This window comes from Theropithecus gelada, chromosome 4 (assembly GCF_003255815.1).
Source record: "Theropithecus gelada isolate Dixy chromosome 4, Tgel_1.0, whole genome shotgun sequence".
In the NCBI taxonomy this organism is placed as follows: Eukaryota; Metazoa; Chordata; class Mammalia; order Primates; family Cercopithecidae; genus Theropithecus; species Theropithecus gelada.
In genome coordinates, this window is record NC_037671.1 from 69,518,759 (window position 1) to 69,542,326 (window position 23,568).

The 23,568-nt window shown below is 34.4% G+C and overlaps 1 protein-coding gene across 20 annotated transcripts in view; it reads left to right on the forward strand.

Annotated features, from left to right (window-relative positions):
* FAM135A (family with sequence similarity 135 member A) overlaps window positions 1-23,568 on the forward strand; it is a 135,223-nt gene that overhangs the window by 49,421 nt on the left and 62,234 nt on the right. For 12 of the 20 annotated variants that reach the window (XM_025384026.1, XM_025384032.1, XM_025384041.1 and 9 more), the window contains 3 exons: window positions 2,705-2,831; window positions 4,118-4,271; window positions 14,073-14,122. In XM_025384026.1, the coding sequence (XP_025239811.1) occupies window positions 2,705-2,831; window positions 4,118-4,271; window positions 14,073-14,122 (331 nt within the window). Of the gene's footprint in view, window positions 1-2,704; window positions 2,832-4,117; window positions 4,272-8,939; window positions 9,018-14,072; window positions 14,123-23,568 lie in introns of all 20 variants that reach the window. The other 8 variants (XM_025384023.1, XM_025384030.1, XM_025384040.1 and 5 more) reach the window with 1 other exon arrangement.

The following is a 23,568-nucleotide window of genomic DNA, read 5'->3' on the forward strand; positions in this document are numbered from 1 at the left end:
GTATCATAATAAATGCATTGAGATAATTATTTTTTTCTGTTCATTTCCATGGGTAGACAGATTTCTTTCGTTAATGTAAAAATACAATGCAAGGTCTTCAGTTTTTACATCATCCTTGTAGTATGGGCAGCAGATGGATGCTTCAAATCAGTAAATTATATGAAAGTCTCCAAATTTATTTGATTTCTAAACTGTCTGCAATTTCCGACACACATCTGATTCTGACAATTGATATTAGGGAGGATGCTTAAGGGATATGATGGTAAGCTGATTTATCAGAAAACTAAGTAGATCATTTTGCAAAATTACCCTCAGAATTTCTGGAAGCCCAACACAATTTAACATATTGACCACAGGTAATAACCTCCTATGGCATATCTTTACATTGTTTTAAAAACTAATTGAAAGCTTCTTTCATTCTGTTGCTCTCTCATCTCTTACATGTAGATCACCTTGACCTAGTTCCTTTTAGAGCACCAGGCCAGGAAGACATATATTTCACCTGATGACTTGTTTTGCCTTCTTTATTCTATGGAAAGATCTATAACTGGTAGTTTTGCTGTCTTTTTCTTACTTCCTAGGCCTTTGAGAGGTTGTGCTAAGTTATTATAGCTTTTATAAACAGGAAGGTGTTTTTTATTACATACATAATTTTATTATAAGCTTAAAAATTTTTTGGAAGATTTTCTGAAATAGAAAATATGAATGAAATTTTTCTAACAAAGTATGTTTTTTTGAAATACAACTTTTAAATAACATACAGTATTGCTTTTATATGATTATGTGTTTGGTTTTTAATGCTAAATGTTTATCTGTTTATAAAATATATTACTCTTTTTCTAAATCTCTTCTTTTTGAAGTTTTAAGAAGAATCTCTAATTAAACTCTTTTAACTATTTCTTTTTAAGACTTACCAAGATTATCTTCATAAAACTAGCTGTGTTTCTCTCCTGAAAAATGCGCAAACAATTCATAGGAGGTTAGCTTAGGTTATTAATGTTGCTTTTTAAGGCCCTAATTAAACGGAGTAGATATTCACATCACCATCATAGTGAGTTAAATATGTGCTGCTTCTTGCAATGCGGCAATTTTTGCCATAGACTAATAGGAGAAAGGGGCAGCTCATCTCCTAGAGACCATTTACTGGAAGAACAAATTTTTGGCTCAGAATCAGAAGCCAAGAGGATTAACTGTTGGCTCTGGTTAGTGACTAGAAAAGAAAACAATATGCCCATAACAGCTGAGGTTGCTGTTCTTTACCTAGCTGCCATGGGCCCTTATATCTAACTCTCTCTTGCTGCTAGAACTTCGCTATAAAAGCAGCAGCATCTTTACCAGCCTTTCTGTACCTATGAATGAAAGGTCGGAAAAGGAAAGCAAGGAAAGGGGAAGGGGAAGCTTTTTGCTGGTGGTGTGCTGGTAAAGGGGTCATATCTGAGGGTAACATTTCCTACTCTATATTCTTCAACAGGTTTTTCCTGAAGTTTTATTATTGGTGGGGTTTTTTTAATCCTCCAAAAATTGAAAATTTTTAAATTTATAACGTCTTTTAAATTTTTATTTTTATTTAAAACAATTTTTATGGTCAACCCAATCTACAGACATTATATCAGTTACTTAAAGTAAGTGGCTTAGAATTTCTTTCTTTGCTTGTTTTTTATTTGAACTATTTCTTATATTTGAATTTTTTAAGTACAACTTTTATAACAGTTCTGAAAAACACATTATAGCAAGTGGAATTTACCACTTATTTGAGACTCCCTTCTTTGCTGGGATATAGACATTTTACTTTTGCAAAGCAAATGGATTTTACAAACAAAACCTGCACTCTGCTTATGGCAACATTGTTTTTCTTTTATGTGTTTTCCCTTTTGCCAAACTGTCAAACAGTTCAAATGCTTTGTCCTACTTTATCTCAAATATAGTTGTGTGTGACTTTTCAACATTCTAACAGAAATATGCTTCTTCCTCTATGGAATATAAATGTTAATACTAACAGAAGTAATTCATATAATATGTGATTGATGGTGCCTTGAAGCTGGAGGCTGGAGGATTGCTTGAGACCAGGAGTTTGAGACCAGCCTGAGCAACATAGCAAGACTTCACCTCTACAAAAAATAAAAATTAGCCAAGCATGGTGGCACATGACTGTAGTTCCAGCTGCTAGAGACTTGAATAATAAAAATTATTTTAATAGAGCTCATAGCCTTTTAGTAAAGAGAATAAAGGGAAAGAAACTTATTTTTGAGAAATAGACGCATCAGGTAGATTTAGTAATTTTTGTGTTTCTACATTTACATGGGAGCTCTTTATTTCTGTAAATAGCATTCATATTTGATTAAGTGTTAACATTGTAAATTTGGTAACCAGTTCCGACTTTAGGATTTCCAAATTCAAGCTTGGCTTTCATTTGTTGTTTAGCCACTCTAGATCCCACCATGTTTTGTCTTTGATGTTCTTTGAGACTTCCAGAAGTCTAATTATAGCAAGCAATGTCAAACATCTAGCCCTAGTTTTTTAATATTCATTTTGTTTTTTCATGATTATTCAAATTATTTTTTACAATTACTTTAGGAATACTTTAGAACTCATAAACTTGCAAAACCCTTGCTCTTCTATTCCTATAAGATTTTCCTTTGTAAATATTTCACTTACATTCAAGTAGACTCTTATGACAGTAATAATATAATACTTCTTCCTCCAGCTTTCCTCGCCCTGTGAAGACAACTTGGTTAAATAGAAATGCACCAGCACAAAACAAAGATTCCGTGATTCCTACTCTTGAAAGTGTGGTCTTTGGTATTAACTACACAAAACAGTTATCACCAGATGTAAGAACTGAATATGTTTATAAATCTTTTCCGTATTTTAAAAGAAGTGTTTTTAACTATTTTATCTATGAATGATGTTTTCCTTTTTTTAATTAGTTGAGCTCAGCAACTTATAGATCTAATTAAATGTGATCTTAAAATATTGTTTGGTTCTAATTGTCTATTATGAAAACGTGATACTTCAAAATGTTACCAGATTTAGTGGATAGACGTCTTTGACAGCCTGTGCCCTTTAACTTGTTACTATTACCCCTTGGTCCTTTAACAGAACTGGTAGAAGTATTCCAAAGGAGTCTTTAAAGAACAATTGCCAGAGCCGAGACCCAGGGTAGAGTAGCGCAGGCCAGGCGTGGTGGCTCACACCTGTAATCCCAACACTTTGGGAGGCTTAGCCTGGAGGATTGCTTGAGGCCAAGAGTTTGATGCCAGCCTGAGCAACATAGCAAGACCCCACCTGTACAAAAAATAATGGAAAATAATGGTGGCACGTGCTTGTAGTCCCAACTGCTAGGGAGCCTGAGGCAGGTGAATCGCTTGCGCACAGAAGGTTGAGGCTGCAGTAAGCTGCAGTCGTGTCACTTCACTCGAGCCTGGGTGACAAACTGAGACCCTGTATCTAAAAAAAAGAAATTAAAAAAAGAAAGAGTAATGGAAGTACAGCTATTATTATAAAAGAAAAGGGGACATACTATAAAAGCTGAGTGTGCTTCAGTCTAAATGTAATATAAAATGCTATCAAAAATAATAATTGAATCTACTTGTTATAAAAATCCACTGTAACTGAAATTACTAGGGCCACATTTCATGCTTAAATTTATTGTTTGAACAACTCTCAAATATTACCAAATTTTTTTTTTTTTTTTTTTTTTTTTTTGAGACGGAGTCTCGCTCTGTCTCCCGGGCTGGAGTTGCAGTGGCCGGATCTCAGCTCACTGCAAGCTCCGCCTCCCAGGTTCACGCCATTCTCCTGCCTCAGCCTCCCGAGTAGCTGGGACTACAGGCGCCGCCACCTCGCCCGGCTAGTTTTTTGTATTTTTTAGTAGAGACGGGGTTTCACCATGTTCACCAGGATGGTCTCGATCTCCTGACCTCGTGATCCACCCGTCTCGGCCTCCCAAAGTGCTGGGATTACAGGCTTGAGCCACCGCGCCCGGCCAAATTTTTTATATGTATTAGAATAAATTTAGTTGACAGATGGTTAAGTATTTTTTCTTTATTTTTGCAAGTTTCAAATATAACATTTTGTATTACTGACACTCTGTATCCTACATCTGTTTCTTGTTTAGGGTTGTAGCTTCATCATTGCAGACTCCTTCCTACATCATGCCTATCGTTTTCATTATACACTTTGTGCCACTTTGCTGCTAGCCTTCAAGGGATTGCACAGCTACTTCATTACGGTAACAGAAGAGATTCCCTCTTGTCAGAAACTAGAACTGGGTATGTTAAAAGTAGCGAGACCTATCCTACGGTTCAAATCATTCTCTTCATTCTTATATTGCTAGCTACCAGCTTTGCCATAGTTTTTCTATACTAAAACTACAGTGTTTGTGTGCTTCACTTTACTTCTCTCTCAATTCCATCTTTTTCTACCTTGATAATCACTTTTTGCAGTTTAAAAATGTTTTTCAGAATGCTAAAAAATACCTGCTTCATGCTAAATTTGAAACGAGTCTTTTAAAAAAAACATGTCAATATACTGTTCCTCTTAAAATATAACCCAAAAACATGCTAGAAATCAAATGTAATTATCTGCAGAATCATAGGAAGGTAAATTAAATCCATACTTCCAAATATTTTACAGTCTAATCAGATTGTAGATACTTAGGGCATTTTTGTTTACATTTGATTTTATAATAGTTATCTCAGATCTCAAATTCCTTTCATATTGTTTTAGGGAATAACAACATTACTTACTTTTTTAACATTTTAAAAATCATTTAAATTGCTTAAAAAAATCAAGCTTCAGGTTGTATCCAAAAGTGTAGTACCTGTATATATTTGTAGTACATAATAAAAAATCATATTGCCTTGATTTTGTATACCATTTGTAGTTTGCAAAATGCTTTTACATATATTATTTCACAGAAGATAAATTATTGGGATTGGCAAAATAAGTTCTTATTCAGACTTTTTATGTCAGTTTTATTAGCTTTTATTTTCAAATATTGGCTAATAGCTTATAGAAATATATTTTAATCTTTTTAGAATATATTTTATAATTATGTTTTTTAATCATAAATTGCCTTTTAAAATGTACAGAATCAGTATTCTTTCTTTATTCCTTTGTTCCTCAAGGATTTCAGTCTTTTTTTTTTTTTTTTTTTTTTTTTTTTGAGACGGAGTCTTGCTCTGTCGCCCAGGGTGGAGTGCAGTGGCCGAATCTCAGCTCACTGCAAGCTCCGCCTCCCAGGTTTACGCCATTCTCCTGCCTCAGCCTCCCAAGTAGCTGGGACTACAGGCGCCCGCCACCTCGCCCGGCTAGTTTTTTGTATTTTTTAGTAGAGACGGGGTTTCACCGTGTTAGCCAGGATGGTCTCGATCTCCTGACCTTGTGATCCGCCCGTCTCGGCCTCCCAAAGTGCTGGGATTACAGGCTTGAGCCACCGCGCCCGGCCGGATTTCAGTCTTTTAACAATACTAGTGCACTCCCTAAAGTAGTCACTGTTACTGAACATAGTTCTTGGGTTTGAGACTAATCAGACTACTAATTGTGTTGGATTACACAGGAATTGCAAGAAAGTGTAAGAATTTCTACCCCACTTAAATTCAGCTGTAAGAAAATGCTGGCTATTGTGCCACTAACAGCAACTATTCCAGTTTAATTAATTGATTAAGTCCATTATTCAGTCAGTTCAGCTCACACTTTCTTGACTAGACATAGATATCACTAAATTGACTGTTTAGAATTCTTGATTCAGTAATCCTAATGGTTTCATAAATAAGCAATAGGAAAATACATTTGTTCTTTTTTGACCATGTATTCATTCTCAAAACAAAAATGGTAGTATGGAAAAGATAATCTTCTGATCATTATTTTCTGAAACAGTCTCTATTTTCCTTGTTACTTTATGTTCTTAGAATTCCTGTTTCCCTTAGGAAAATTCTATAGACAGCTACTACCTCAAATGTAAATTTTTAAAAATGTTCTCTTTTGAAAATGAAAGAATCAGCTGGGCGCGGTGGCTCACGCCTGTAATCCCAGCACTTTGGGAGGCCGAGGCGAGTGGAGCACGAGGTCAGGAGATCGAGACCATCCTGGCTAACACGGTGAAACCCCGTCTCTACTAAAAATACAAAAAATTAGCCGGGCATGGTGGTGGGCGCCTGTAGTCCCAGCTACTGGGGAGGCTGAGGCAGGAGAATGGTGTGAACCCAGGAGGTGGAGCTTGCAGTGAGCCAAGATCGCACCACTGTACTCCAGCCTGGGCGACACAGCAAGACTCCGTCTCAAAAAAAAAAAAAAAAAAAAAAAGAAAATGAATCATTTATAGAATAGAGCTAATTTAGGCTATCACTTATCCTTAATGGAAAATTATGTTTCAAATATCTTTAGTGGTGGTTTGGAAATCAAAAACATTTTTGTAGAAGAATTATATTACAAATTTTAGTTAGATTTAATGACCAGACCACAAAACTATTATACTACCATATTAATGAAGGACAATATCATGTGCCTGAAAAATAGTGTTATGAAAAGTAGTGATGTAAAGCTTAAAATCCATGTGTAATGTCATTTCTACAAAAAAAAAAAAAAAAAAAAAAAGTGTTAATAGTTTTGATGTGGAATGCTACAGTAGATTCAAGAAGGCATTATCTTATGTTCAAGAGTGCACATATGGAACCATTTCTGTCACTTACTTACTTTGGGCCTACAAACACAAAGTGGTTTCCATTCACATGGTAAGGAGATTGAAGGGAATCAGATATGGTACATGTGCCAGGAATCAAAGGTGAGATTATCCAAAAGACAAAGGGTTTAAAGGATCTCTAGGAACAATACTTCTTAACGGTGTACTTCCCTTGGGCTTTTAATGAGCACCTCCTGTGTCAGTTACTGTGCTAGGTGCTGAGGAAAGAATAGGTCCCTGCCTTTAAAGAACTTTGACTTCTCCTCTTCCCTCTTCTCTCACAGCAACAGTAGTAAGAAATCAGCTTAGCATTGGGATGGGAAGGAGAAATTCACCCAGCAAAATGGGGCTTCTTGGGGTTTTAATATATGAGATGGGCTTATAAATACCTGTATAAGGAAGATGTCCATCTGCATATAATATTAAAGTAGATTTAACATGTAATATTTACAAATGAAAAACATATGAACCACATTTTAACTTAGAAAAAAATCCTCTTTAAAAGGAAGTATGTTTATTGGTAAAATTTATAATTAGTAATTAAATAAAAATGTTTCTTTCTTTAAAGGCAAATATTTATTTCAAATAGCTTAAACCAGCAGTCCCCAACCTTTTTGGCACTAGGGACCAGTTTCCTGGAAGACAATTTTTCCACGGATTGGGGGAAGGGATTGTTTTGGGATGAAACTATTCCACCTCAGATCATGAGGCATTAGTTCAATTCTCATAAGGAACATGCAACCTAGATTCCTCACATGCACAGTTCGCAATAGCGTTCATGCTCCTATGAGAATCTAATGCCGCTGCAGAGCTTAGGAAGTAGTGCTTGCTTGCCTGCCGCTTACTTCCTGCTGTGCAGCCTGGTTCCTAACAGGCCACAAACGAGTACCAGTCCACAGCCTGGGTGTTGGGGAGCCCTGGCTTAGACGGTGTTAGCAATTATTATTAATTTATCAGTCTAACTTCAGCATGATCATGTATTCATAAGATTTTCAACTTTTTTCTGGTGAGGATGGCTTTTATGTCATGTATGTTACTTTGGGCTTAGAGATGTAATATAGGAAGTATCATAATAAAGTGCCCTTATATTTAGTTTCAGAAGTTAATTACAAAATGATTGTCAACTTTATTCCAAATTATTTGCTTAAAATATTTTATCAGAAAATAAAATTCTAAAGCAAACCCAGACTTCAGTTTTAAATAAGTATATGATAGAAATAAAATTACTAGTACCTTACACATAGATTTACTTAAAACATTTCTTGAATGAATGAATGAAATAGCACAATACAGTTTTCATTGTTATTTGAAAAAGTGTAGGCATCAACATAAAGCTTAACAGTTTTCTAGGGATTTTTAAAATCAAGATTCATCTTCAATAAATATTGGTAATATATTGTGTTGTTCTTAAACTTTACGGTTTATATTTTCCTTTCTCTTTATTGTGAATTTTAGTTTATTCTTGACTGCATCTTGTAAGAAAACATCTAAAAATACTATTAACTATTAAAAATAAGAGTATTTGTTACATATTCTAAACTGTCAATGTCTTTTATTTTTATTCTAGCAAAATAAAATTGTGAACACTAATATATTTCTATAATGTACTGTTGACCAAACACCACTATATTCACCAGTTTTAATAAGTGGATACAGAGTAGTTATTGATTAAAGAATATTTCCCTTTTTACCACTTTTATTGAGTTTTCAAATAAGCATATATTTAAACTTATTAAACTTTACTATGCTTTGAAAACTTTTCTAAAATATGTTCCCTCTTTTAAAATAATGCTTGAGTTCCTTTCTGCTTTTTTGCCTTTCTCTTTTCTCCTAGATGAATGATGTACATTTTCTGATGACATATAATTAAATATTGGTTTGGTGCAAGGAGCTCTTACTGAACATGAGAGTCAGGAGTTCTGGAATTAGGTTTGGGCAAGTCACATAGCCTATCTGAACCCCAGTATCTACACTTGTAACAGCAGGGAGTTAACTCTGAGATCCCTGCCAACCTAAAATTCTGAGTCTAATAAATTAAAACATATTGGATTATGAAATGTTGAGCGACACATGCATTTAAATTAAAAAACCAAAAATATATACTCGAATGTACATCATTTGTAATTTTGATAAGCTAATTAACTAACTGCACTATCAGATAAACACTAAGTCTATTATTAACAAGCTGGAAAATTCTAGTAAGTTTTGTTATAAAAGGAGTATAGTAACTAGTGCTGTGTGCAATCCTTATGACTAGCCAAGGCCAACATGCAGCTCCTATATGAGCGTCTTCTCAGAAGAAAACAGCCACGAACACAGAAAGACAACCATCTAGGTACGTTTACAAATAGCTTAAGTAAATGATCCCTTTTAATTAATTAATTAGTATGAAATTTTGCTTTAAATTAGCATCAGATTTCATAAATATATATTTAATAATATAGTATGTTTCCACCATTCTGAAGAACTTACCTTTAAAATCAGTTTGGTTTGTAGATAAATTTTGGTTAATTTCCTAATTTGTAATATTGAAGTTTTTACTTAAGTCTGGAAATGGTAAATGCAAAACTCTCTGGCTTTTTTCATGTGTTTTTAAAAGTTTCTATGAAGAGTACTTTTTCAAAACCATGATTATTACTACAATTTGTTGGTTTAATGACATTGCCTTAAATTTGCTGTTATTTTATATTTGGCTAGGCCTAGTGATAATGAAATGTGTTTTAAAAGGAAACCAGGCAGGGTATGGTGACTCACTCCTGTAATCCCAGCAGTTCGGGAGGCCGAGGTGGGCGGATCACGTGAGGTCAGAAGTTCGAGACTAGCCTGACCAACGTGATGAAACCCCATCTCTACTAAAAATACAAAATTAGCCAGGTTTGGTGGCGCATGTCTGTAATCCCAGCTACTCGGAGGCTGAGGCAGGAGAATTGCTTAAACCTGGGCAGTAGAGGTTGCAGTGAGCCGAGATTGTGCCATTTCACTCCAGCCTGGGCCACAAAACCAAAACTCCACCTCAAAAAATACTAAACCTAGTTTTCTGCACTGCAGAAATAGAGACGAGATGGGAGGCTGAGGCAGGAGAATTGCTTGAACCCGGAAGGTGAAGGTTGCAGTGAGCCAAGATCATCCTCCTGCACTCCAGCCTGAGCAACAGAGTGAGACTCAATCTCAAAAAAAAAAAAAAGGCCGGGCGCGGTGGCTCAAGCCTGTAATCCCAGCACTTTGGGAGGCCGAGACGGGCGGATCACGAGGTTGGGAGATCGAGACCATCCTGGCTAACACGGTGAAACCCCGTCTCTACTAAAAAATACAAAAAACTAGCCGGGCGAGGTGGCAGGCGCCTGTAGTCCCAACTACTCGGGAGGCTGAGGCAGGAGAATGGCGTGAACCCGGGAGGCGGAGCTTGCAGTGAGCTGAGATCTGGCCACTGCACTCCAGCCTAGGCGACAGAGCAAGACTCCGTCTCAAAAAAAAAAAAAAAAAAAAAAAAGGAATAGAGAAGAGAAATATCCTATCAGGATCTGGGTTGTGTCGTTATTTTTTGGTTTTTTGGGTTTTTTTTTTTTTCAGTCAATTTTCATTTATTTTTTGTTATTCTACATTTAAAAAGCAAAATAACATCAAATCACCACTATCTGGATATGTTGTACATGGTAAAGGAAATGTTCTGATCTCATTATTTTATTATACATTTTCATATATAAGTTAGACTTTTCTTGAATAGCAATAATTTATTATCTATAAGTATATTAAAAGTTTTCACTTTGTGTTCAATAAACCATCACAATTACTTTTTAAGAAGATTGTGAAAAGCTGTAGGAATCAAAGAGTGAAATAAAATCAGTATTTATTTCTCAATTTTCAGAGGTATGAACTGAAGGAAGTTAAAAAGCCAAAATCTTTCTCAACATTTCTCAGGTGAAAACTAACTCAGAAATATTTGAGTTATGTTAATTTTCACTAAGACTGTTAAGAGAAACTGATTTTTCTGGTCAGGAAGGAAAAAGAATAGTTGAAAATTTATTGTCATTCTTTTTGGAACATAGTATTATATTCTCATATAAAGTTACTGTAAAATTAAAGAATACATAGTATGAAATTATGGCCATTTATGACATTTTAGCATTTTTTAAGCAATTCAAATATACTTCTAATTTAAACTTTTTTATTGCCAGCCTATCAGTTTACATGTGAGTATTCTAAATAATTTTATAGAATGCAGTTTAATGTAAAAAGATCTATTAAAAAAAAATGGGCCAGATCTTGGTTGGGTAGAAAAATACTTGATTCAAAACTAAAACACTTTTGTTGAGGTATCTTTTATCCATAAACCTAACATCATATTGCCATTGTCTGAGCTGTGTTATAAATATTTGTTGAATTAATGGATAGATTTAGAAAATAAATAATAGATACATGTACCCTTTGGCCTAGTATCCCCACTTCTGTTCACCTGTATCATAGAAATAACATACTAGCTAGTATGTAAAGATATAGCTACAAGCATGTTTATTTCAGTATTGTTCTTAGCGGCAAAACAGTATAAACAAAGATCAATGCCCATTATTTGGACAAAGAGTGGAATACAGAATAAATCATGATGCACCTACATCAAAGAATATTGTGTAGTCATCTTAAAACGTGCTTTAGTGCTAGGTACCAGAATACTGTGGGGTAATGCTGAGAGAAAAAAAGCAAGATGCAAAAAAGTGTGCAAAATACAATCCTATTTTTACAAAACAGTGACTCCAAAACTCATATGTGTATATGTATATTATATTTGAAAAATATGGGAGGATATGCTCTAGACTGTAACCTTGGATTAGTAATAGGAGCCAAGCCCCCCCCAAAATATATTATGATAATAACATCTATATATTTCTGTAGAATTGTATAAATGGGTATATACAGTATACCCTTGAATAACACCGGAATTGGGGCACTGACCCCTGTACAGTTAAAAATATTCCTGTAACTTTTGACTCCTCCAATACTTACCAACTAATGACCTACTGTTCACTGAAAGCCTTACTGATAACTCAAACAGTTGATTAATACATAAAAAGACTAGTATCTACATGTTTTTATGCAATCATGACATATTCATCTTTCTTAATTTTTTCAATATTTCTAGGCTACATAGTTTACAAGTTTCATATTCTTTCCAAAATATTTATTGAAAAATACTTGTGTATAAGTGCATCTGCATAGATCAAACCTGTGTTGCTCAAGGGTCTGTTACATATGTCACTTTAAAAAGAAAAAATAATTAAAATAGGATTTTAAACTCCCTTAAAAATCTAAGTGATTTTGAAATTATTTTCAGGACTAAGATTTAAAGTTAAATTATGCTTTTAAACATTCTTTAAGATATTGTTTGCATTGAAGTAGCTCTCACTAGTTATAATGCAAACATACCCATTTATGCAGTTAGGTTCTTCTATGTAAACATTAGAAAAATGTGTCAGAACTCTCAAAACCTTATTTCAAATTTTTAAAACTCAGAGGGTAGAATATGTAATTTCTAAGACTAATTTTCCTGATTTTTTTCTATCACAGGAAAAGATCATGAGTAATGTGAAAACAGATGTTGGCCTATGGGAGTGGTGGTTTTAATGCAGATAAGCCACTGGTTTATCTGACAGTGAAATGATTTGTGAAATCATAGCAAATTTCTTTAGTTACCAACAAGTTGGCCAAATTAGTGATCTATTTTTTGGTATATATCAATATCTAAATACAATTTTACTTGTATATTTTGTGAGTTATGAAATATATGTGTTCCATTGATTTTTAGTTAACAACAGAGTATTTGTTGTTCACATTATGTTACCGGGAGGGGTGCAGTGTCCTTGGTTCTTGTTGAAGGAAGAATTCAGCCAAGAGACACACAGCAAGGGTTATGTAGCAGAATTTATTTAAAGAGACAGTAGTGCACTCTGAAAGATAAAGCAGAGCAAGCTTCTGGAGAGAGTGAGCCAGCAGCAGCCAGTGCTGGGGGACTCTATGAAGAATACATGATTATTCATGAAAGGGCATGAGGAGGTGTCACTTGCAATCATGTTTTAGGCAATCCCTTTGGGCATACATGCTCTGTAGTTGTACATGCTAGTACACATGTTGCTTGTCTTATTAGCATTTAAAATCTCCACCTTGGGGTGTGTTTTTTACTATTGTAATGAGCAAAAGACTATTCTAGGGTGAGTTATTGGAGGAGTGCACATGCTTCAGGGTCATAGGAGGCCAACCACAAGGCCAGGTATAGCCAATATAGCCATCGTCCTTTTTACTGTCAGTGGGCAGCATCTCCAGGACTTCTTTGCCCAGAGGCTCCCTTGGCTGCTCATATCTGGCTGTCTCCCTACTCTTAATAATTATACTGTGGTTGTGTTTTACCATATTAATTGTGATTGCTTTTTTTTAACAAATTTAAATGTTTATCATTTTTATCATGTAGTAAACATTCAGTCTGTCTTACAAATTAGTCAGCTGATGAGTGAATTCAGGGATGTTACAGAATGTGTTCTTGCCTTTATGTGAGAAGGATCAATTAAACTCTTTCACAACAAGATTATGGGAATTTTGTATGGTTATAACTATGCTGTTACAGTTCTTTTAAAAGACCTGTTTGATTTCTACTTAAAAATTATGTGTATGTAAAGATATTTCAGACCTTAGTGTAATTCCTCCCTGCCAAAAATAAATAAATAATAAATCTTTATATTTTTTTAGTTTCTGTTTTTCCAGGTAAATATTACCATTTTAATTGTAAATCTGTGTACCTCTTTGTAGATGATTATAGCATATATTAAGTAAATCAGAGTTGTATGGCAAATATTTGCCTCAGTTTAAGAATATTTTATAGAAAAATAAATGTATTAGGAACTAACTTTATTAAAGGATCTTGATATTCATTTTTATTAAATAGCCTACACCCCAGGTATATTTTAAATGTTTCAGTTATAAAAATTGATTTTACTTGAGCATTTTAGGAATAGCTTTTGTAAAAAACGAGAAAGCAAGGCATGTGTATGTATAACACAAAATACTAAGCCATACTGGAAATTATAAAATATGAAGTACAGTAAAATCTAATTATATAGTTACTCTTTTCTGTAACACAGTTGTGCAAGTTACTTAATGTATATAGTTAAGTTTCCTTGACAGTGTTAACTCTTGTGAAAACTGAAAAATGATATTTATCAGAATGTAGAATTTAATAATCACGTTACCTATATAATTAATATGTTTATGAAAATATGTTACCTTGAAATTTAATTCATTGAATGTAGTCCAGATACATCTTAATTTTCAGTTGTTATGGGAATTTTATTTATATAAATTAAATATCTAACATTGAAATATTTCCTCTACTCTTTACTCCTTCCAGAGGAAATGGATGTAGAAGCTCGACTTACTGAACTATGTGAAGAAGTTAAGGTACTTGGATTTTTTTGATTCACATCATCAAGTTATTTGAGTGGTTTCTGTTTCCTATTCTAGATATTTTGTCTATGAAAACTTAAAGTATTTATAGTTCCTAAAATGCGAAGATAAAGTGGTTGATCATTGTAGAACCATTGTAGAACCAACTTAGTTGGTCAAAATTCATTTGGCTTCAGCATAAAGTTAACTTACCTTTTAAAAAGTATGTTATTCTTCATATAAATGAAATAGCAAAGATAATTAACTGATCAAGCTGTACATCTTCTTCTGTTCACTCAAATAATTTCTGGACACGTTTTTAAAACATCACTTGTACAAGTTTATAAAATGATACTGTTTAAAAATGAAAATTTGTTTTATTTCAGTAGATCAATTTGCTTCTCATATCATTTTTTCAGTTCACTCTTGCAATTAAATTGATACATTTGCCTTTCTTTTTCTGAGAAACTAAATGTTTTTAACTAAATGCATGTTTTACTATGCATTCACTCTTGGTCAGCTACATTAATGGAAGAAATCAGAGGCGGGAATCAAAGGAAAATATGTATTTGGTTTGGATATACTTTTGTATGTAAATTTGAATGAGGACTAGACCCATTCAAAAAGGTATTCTAAGAAAATTATGCATATGCAGGATACATAAGTTTTGTATACTGTCCTAGAGGTTTTCTCTGCAGTTCAAGTAAGGTAAATATTTTCTTTAAAAAAGTCACTAATGTTCTTATGATAATTGCTCAAAAGAACATTAAACAATCTTAAGATGTGTGCGGTTAATATGAAAACATCTGCAGTGTTTCACTGAGCTATTAAAGAAATTTTGAATAAATATACATATGATACTCCTGTAGATAATCACTAAAATATATCAGTTTTACTCCGGTCAATCATTTTAATGAGTCCAAACCAAAATCCCGCTGGAAATTTAAACCTGTTTTTAAAATCTTTTCAAGAAATGTAAAGATGGCTAAGAAAAACTTTTTAAAAAATAATGTAATTTTAAAATAATACAAATGAAGAAAGACTTGCTCAACTGGATACTAAAATATATGTAAAATAACAGTAATGAAAAGAAATAAGGTAGGATTTCTCTAAAAGAATAAAAAGACAAGTCAGTGGAATTAAACAGCACTAAAATAGTCACTATTATGTTTAATAACTAAGTGTATGATAAAATATCAGTAATGTCAGGGTCTATAACTATTGTGGTAAAGTTAACGTCATGCCATGCTATAGCAACAGTTCTAAATGGACTAAAGAGTTAAGTGTCCAAAGAAATGAGGAAGAAAAAAATTACATACATATGTAAATATAAACAATCTGATCTTGGGATATGAAATGACTCCCTCAGACAATTTTTAAAAAGGTTTTTTAAAGACCAATAAAAACCTAAGGGACAAAATAAGACATTGATGATTTGAAATTTCTTTGTAACAAAATATACTATAAATTTGAAAGCAAAGAATAGACTGGAAGAGAATATTTGCAATATTTAAAGCAGGCTAATGGTCAGTGCTCACTATATATAACATGCTCTCAAGTATCAATTTTAAAACAACACCCTTGTTAAAAAAAAAAAAAAAAAAAAAGGATACAATGAGGCAGTGTACAAATGAGTCCTTAGCAGAATAATTTAGCTCCTGAAATGATACTCATTCTTACTGGAAACCAGGGGAATGCAAATTCTAATAGGTTATTTTTTTTGCCTATGAAATTTGCAAGAATGAAAGTGACTACTGATCTTCATTTTTTGCAAGAGTGTAGTGAAACTAGTATCTGCATACCCTGTTGGTGATGGTATAAACTGGCACAATATTTTTTAACATTAGTCCATTGATGTATTTTAAAAACACTTACATGTTGCACAATTATTAAATCTGCACAGCAGTTTTTATTTAATAATCTGTTCTACAAAAATATAAATGTGCACAAATATAAGAAATTACATCATTAATTATTATCAATTCTGATGTAGCCATTTAAAAGCATTAGGTGGATCTCTATGAAATTGTCATGAATTATTTAATTCAGAAAATATTTATTAATTCATGATGCTAGATACTGTTTTCATGCTGAAAACTCTTCAAGATATATTAATTAAAAAAAAGAAAAATATGAATAATATGATTTTGTATAGTACGTTAAAAGAACTAAAAAGCTGTTTGTGTATTTTATTGTGTTTATGTGATTATATATGAAATATTTGAAAGGATATATATATTCCAAGCTTTTAACAGTAATACAGAAAAAAAGTGGCATGGAGAGTAAAGTTTGTAAATGGGAATTTTTATTCTTTATATGCATCTATATTAAATGTTTAAAAATAATACATATGTATCCATGTATTGCTAATTAATTTTTTAGATATACATATTTAAATTTCAGTATGTAAATGGATGTCGTAAACTTTAACATCAACAACCTGTAACATATTATAATGTGTCTTGAGACGTGGTGAGATACAAATTCTCATACCTTGTATATCTTTTTCAGGGATTAGATTGGCAGTATGTATCCACAGCCAGAAAAATATCTCTTCTTAGTGTATACCAAAAGCTAAACAGAGGTTCATGTGAAGATTCATAATATTGTAAAATTGTTTAATAAATGCCCAGTGGTAGAATGGTTAAACAAATTACGGGATACTTGTAATCTAACTTATACAGCCTTAAAAATGATGTTTTTGGCCAGGCGCAGTGGCTCACACCTGTAAACCAGGGAAGCCAAGGCGAGCGGATCACCTGAGGTCAAGAGTTGGAGACCAGTCTGGCCAACATGGCAAAACCCCATCTCTACTAAAAATACAAAAATTAACTGGGTGTGGTGGTGGGCATCTATAATCCCAGCTACTTGGGAGACTGAGGCAGGGAGAATCGCTTGAACCCAGGAGGCAAAGGTTGCAGTGAGCCAAGAGCATTCCATTACACTCCAGTCTGGCCAACAGTCTCAAAAAAAAAAATAAAATAAAATAAAAAGATGTTTTTAACAAATGTTTGATGAAGTGGAAAAATGTTCATACTGTATTATATTCAGTGAAAATTGTATGAAACTATATATTATTTTAGCTTTTGCTTTATGTATATAATTGAAAAAAACTTGAAGCCTGTACACTAAAATGAACTTTTTTCATCTTTTTTTGCTTTCTCATATTTTCTAAGTAAAGCAGCATTTTGCAATCAAACAAGCAGTGAATGTTATGGGAAAATATATATATATAAGATAATGTGATTTGAAAAAAAACGCAAATGTAGCCAGACACAGTGGCACACACCTGTAGTCCCACCTACTCAGGAGACTGAGGTGGGAGTACTGCCTGAGTGCAGGAGTTGAGACTGTATTCATACCTTTGAATAGCCACTGCACTCCAGCCTGGGCCATGTAATGAGACCCTGTCTCAAGTTTAAAAAAAGAAAAGAAAAATATACAAATGTAAAGTCTTATTCCTACATTTATATATATAAAAGATCATGCCAAACTTAATTCTAATTTCCTTTGTTAATATAAAAAATTTTATTATTATTTATTTTGGTATTTATTACAAGAGATTTATGAAAACCAGAGAAATAATTTATCTATGCTTCAGGGATGCTTTTCCAACAATGAGAGTACTAAAGTTTTTCAGAACTGCAGTATCATGATCCCTAGGGAGTAAAATTAATAAGTACTAGGTATCTAGATAACCTTGCTCTCAGGAAAAATAAAAAGAGAGTTGTGTACTTTATTTATTTATTTATTTATTTATTTATTTGCCTGGGTTAAAGGCCAGAAAATTGTTTCTACTTTTGTATAGACCATGCTAAGTGAAGTGTTTCATATCTTATACAATGCTATTTAATTACTCTCAGTTACTTATCCAACTCTTCTTTTTCTAAACTCCATTAAAAGTCTCCTTGGGAACAATAATACTGCAAGTTTCAGCTTATATTTTAAAGTCCATATTCTTAAAAGAGACATGAAAAACTTGTTAGCTTCATTTGTGCTACATTTGTAAAACCATCTCGGGAAAAAACACAGCAGGAAATTCATCATATGTTGATGAATCTTTATTCATTATATCTTGACTCTTAGCTTCCATTCCAGCTTCTGGTATTTATAAACCTTTTCCATAAATTATGGGAGCTCTTTTTCATAGAAATGTAAACATTTTCCATAAATTCTGTAAACATACAAATGTTTTTTATAAATTCTGGAAGTTTTTTTTAATCTGAAAACTATAACTTCTCATTCACTTATTCACTCAGTAAATATTTATTGAGTTACTACTATGTACGAGTAACTAGAGTCACAAAAGTGAATAGGACATGATCATAATTCCTCCTCTTCTTACTAATTTTGTTTAATTTTTGTTTAGCGTCTTCTCTGAGTTAGGCAAGGTAAATGAAAGTGTGATTTGAGTGGGGGAAGAAAAGCCTGCTGAACTGCAGACTTTAAAAAGAAATAAAAATAAACTGAGAGTAGCGGTACCATATGTGATAAGCAGCCTTTGGGGATACACACACACATACACACACACAGAAATTTATTTTTATTTTATTTTGTTTTAATTATACTTTTAAGTTCTGGGATACATGTGCAGAAAGTGCAGGTTCGTTACATAGGTATACACGTGCCATGGTGGTTTGCACGCCCATCAACCCGACATCTACATTAGGTATTTTTCCTAATGCTATCTTTCCCCTAGCCCCTCACTCCCTGACAGGCCCTGGTGTATGATGTTCCCCGCCCTGTGTCCATGTGTTCTCATTGTACAACTCCCACTTATGAGTGAGAACATGCGGTGTTTGGTTTTCTGTTCCTGTGTCAGTTTGCTGAGAATGATGGTTTCCAGCTTTATCCATGTTCCTGCAAAGGACATGAACTCATCCTTTTTTATGGCCGCATAGTATTCTATGGTATATGTGTGCCACATTTTCTTTACCCACTCTATTATTGATGGGCATTTGGGTTGGTTACAGGTCTTCGCTATTGTGAATAGTGCTGCAATAAACATACGTGTGCATGTATCTTTACAGTAGCATGATTTATAATCGTTTGGGTATATACCCGGTAATGGAATTGCGGGGTCAAGTGATATTTCTGGTTCTAGATCCTTGAGGAATCGCTACACTGTCTTCCACAATGGTTGAACTAATTTACACTCCCACCAGTAGTTTAAAAGCCTTTCTATTTCTGCACATCCTCTCCAGCATTGGTTGTTTCCTGACTTTTTAATGACGGCCATTCTAACTGGTATGAGATGGTATCTCATTGTGGTTTTGATTTGCATTTCTCTAATGACCAGTGATGATAAGCTTTTTTTTCGTATGTTTGTTGGCCGCATAAATGTCTTCTTTTGAGAAGTGTCTGTTCATATCCTTCGTCCACTTTTCAGTGGGGTTGTTTTTTTCTTGTAAATTTGTTTAAGTTCCTTGTAGATTCTGTATATGAGCCCTTTGTCAGATGGATAGATTGCAAAAATTTTCTCCCATTCTGTAGGTTGTCTGTTCACTCTGATGAGAGTTTCTTTTGCCGTGTAGAAGCTCTTTAGTTTAATTAGATGTCATTTGTCAATTTTGGCTTTTGTTGCCATTGCTTTTGGTGTTTTAGTCATGAAGTCTTTGCCCATCATGCCTATGTCCTGAATGGCATTGCCTAGGTTTTCTTGTAGGGTTTTTATGGTTTTAGGTCTTATATTTAAGTATTTAATCCATCTTGAGTTAATTTTGTACAAGGTGTAAGGAAGGGGGTCCAGTCTCAGTTTTCTGCGTATGGCTAGCCAATTTTCCCAACACCATATATTAAATAGGGAATCCTTTCCCCATTGCTTTTTTTTTTTTTTTTCTTTTTGTCAGGTTTGTCAAAGATCAGATGGTTGTAGATGTATGGTGATATTTCTGAGGCCTCTGTTCTGTTCCATTGGTCTATGTATCTGTTTTGGTACCAGTAACATGCTGTTTTGGTTACTGTAGACTTGTAGTATAGTTTGAAGTCTGGTGGTGGTATGCCTCCAGCTTTGTTCTTTTTGCTTAGGATTGTCTTGGCTATATGGGCTGTTTTTTGGTTCCATATGAAATTTAAAGTAGTTTTTTCTAATTCTGTGAAGAAAGTCAATGGTGGCTTGATGGGGATAGCATTGAATCTATACATTACTTTGGGCAGTATAGACAGAATATTGATTCCTCCTATCCATGAGCGTGGAATGTTTTTCCATTTGTTTGTGTCCTCTTATTTCCTCGAGCAGTGGTTTGTAGTTCTCCTTGAAGAGGTCCTTCACATCCCCTGTAAGTTGCATTCCTAGGTTTTTTATTCTCTTGGTAGCAATTGTGAATGGCAATTCACTCATGACTTGGCTGTCTGTCTATTATTGGTGTATAGGAATGCTTGTGATATTTGCATATTGATTTTGTGTCCTGAAACTTTGCTGAAGCTGCTTATCAGCTTAAGGAGATTTTGGGCTGAGACGATGGGGTTTTCTAAATAGACAATCATGTCATCTTCAAACAGAGACAAACAATTTATCTTCCTATTTGAATACCTTTTATTTCTTTTTCTTGCCTGATTGCCCTGGCTAGAACTTCCAGTACTATGTTGAATAGGAGGTGTGAGAGAGGGCATTCTGTCTTGTGCTGGTTTTCACAGGGAATGCTTCCCCCTTTTGCCCATTCAGTATGATATTGGCTGTAGGTTTGTCATAAATAGCTCTTATTATTTTGAGATATGTTCCATCAATACCTACTTTATTGAGAGTTTTTAACATGAAGGGATGTTAAATTTTAGCAAAGGCCTTTTCTGCATCTATTGAGATAATCATGTGGTTTATGGATTACATTTATTGATTTGCATATGTTGAACCAGCCTTGCATCCCAGGGATGAAGCCGACTTGATTGTGGTGGATAATCTTTTTGATGTGCTGCTGGATTAGCTTTGCCAGTGTTTTATTGAGGATTTTCTCATTGATGTTCATCAGAGATATTGGCCTGAAATTTTCTTTTTTTTGTTGTGTCTGTGCCAGGTTTTGGTATCAGGATGATGCTGGTCTCATAAAATGAGTTAGGCAGGAGTCCTTACTTTTCCATTGTTTGGAATAGTTTCAGAAGGAATTCAGTACTAGCCCTTCTTTGTACCTCTGGTAGAATTTGGCTGTGAATCCATCTGGTCCTGGAGTTTTTTTGGTTGGTAGGCTATTAATTACTGCCTCAATTTCCGACCTTGTTATTGGCCTGTTCAGGGATTCAGCATCTTCCTGGTTTACTCTTGGGAGGGTGTACGTGTCCAGGAATTTATCCATTTCTTCCAAATTTTCTAGTTTGTTTGTGTAGAGGTGTTTATAGTATTCTCTGATGTTAGTTTGTATTTCTGTGGGGTCAGTAGTGATACCCCTTTATCATTTTTTGTGTCTATTTGTTTCTTCTCTCTTTTCTTCTTTATTAGTCTGGCTAGTGGTCTACCTATTTTGTTTATCTTTTCAAAAACACCAGTTCCTGGATTCATTGATTTTTTTTTTTTTAAGGTTTTTCATGTCTCTGTCTCCTTCAGTTCTGCTCTGATTTTAGTTATTTCTTGTCTTCTGCTAGCTTTTGAATTTGTTTGCTCTTGCTTCTATAATTCTTTTAATTGTGATGTTATGGTGTCGATTTTAGATCTTTTCAACTTTCTGATGTGGGCATTTAGTGCTGTAAATTTCCCTGTTAACATTGCTTTTGCTGTGTCCCAGAGATTCTGGTACATTGTATCTTTGTTCTCATTGGTTTCAAAGAACTTCTTTATTTCTACCTTAATTTCGTTATTTACCCAGTAGTCATTCAGGAGCAGGTTGTTCAGTTTCCACGTAGTTCTACAGCTTTGAGTGAGTTTCTTAATCCTGAGTTATAATTTGATTACACTGTGGTCTGAGAGACTGTTTATTATGATTTCCATTCTTTTGCAGTTGCTGAGGGGTGTTTTACTTCCAATTATGTAATCGATTTTAGTGCTATGTGGCACTGAGAAGAATGTATATTCTATTCATTTGGGGTGAAGAGTTCTGTAGATGTCTACTAGGTCCACCTGGTCCAGAGCTGAGTTCAAGTCCTGAATATCCTTGTTGATTGCCTGTCTCGTTGATCTGTCTAATAATGACAGTGGGATGTTAAAGACTCCTACTATTATTGTGTGGGAGTCTAAGTCTCTTTGTAGGTCTCTAATAACTTGCTTTATGAATCTGGGTTCTCTTGTATTAGATGCATATATATTTTGGATAGTTAGCTCTTGTTGAATTTATCCCTTTACCTTTATGCCCTTCTTTGTCTTTTTTTTTCATCTTTGTTGGTTTACAATCTGTTTTATCAGAGACTAGGATTGCATCCCCTGCTTTTTTTTTCTTTTTCTTTTCTTTCTTTTTTTTTTTTTTCCTTTTGCTTTCCACTTGCTTGGTGAATATTCCTCCATCCCTTTATTTTGAGCCTATATGTGTCTTTGCACATGAGATGGGTCTCCTGAATACAGCCCACCAATGGGTCTTGACTCTTTATCCAATTTGCCAGTCTGTATTTTTAATTGTAGCATTTAGTCTATTTACATTTAAGGTTAATATTGTTACCTATTAATTTGATCTTGTCATCATGATACTAGCTGGTTATTTTGCCCATTAGTCAATGCAGTTTCTTTATAGTGTCATTGGTCTTTATATTTTGGTGTGTTTTTACAGTGGCTGGTACTGGTTTTCCTTTACATACTTATTGCTTCCTTCAGGAGCTCTTGTAAGACAGGCCTGATGACAAAATCCCTCAGCATTTCCTTGTCTGTAAAGGATTTTATTTTTCCTTCACTTATGAAGCTTTTTGGTTGGATATGAAATTCTGGGTTGAAAATGCTTTTCTTTTGATAATGTTGAATATCGGCCCCCACTCTCTTCTGGCATATAGGGTTTCTGCAGAGAGCTCTGCTATTATTCTGATGGGCTTCCCTTTGTAGTAACCTGATCTTTCTCTCTGGCTGCCCTTAGCATTTTTTCCTTGATTTCAACCTTGGAGAATCTGAAGATTATGTGTTCTTGGGGTTGCTCTTCCTGAGGAGAATCTTAGTGGTGTTCTCTGTATTTCCTGAGTTTGAATATTGGCCTGTCATGCTAGGTTAGGGAAGTTCTCCTGGATAATATCCTGAAGTGTGTTTTCCATCTTGGTTCCATTCTCCCTGTCACTTTCAGAGCTGGTGCACTGTGCTTGGAGAATCCCTCTTGTCAGGCAGGATCAGCTGCTCTCTTCAGAGCCAGCAGGCAGGAACGATTAAATCCGCTGAAGCCTCACCCACAGCTGTCCCTTCCCCTAGGGGCTCTCTCCCAGGGAGATAGGAGTTTATCTGTAAGCCGCTGACTGGGGCTGTTACCCTTTCTTCAATGATGCCCTGCTCAGTGAGGAGGAATCTAGAGAAGCAGTCTGGCCACAGCTGCTTTGCCGCGCTGTGATGAGTTCTACCCGGTCTAAAC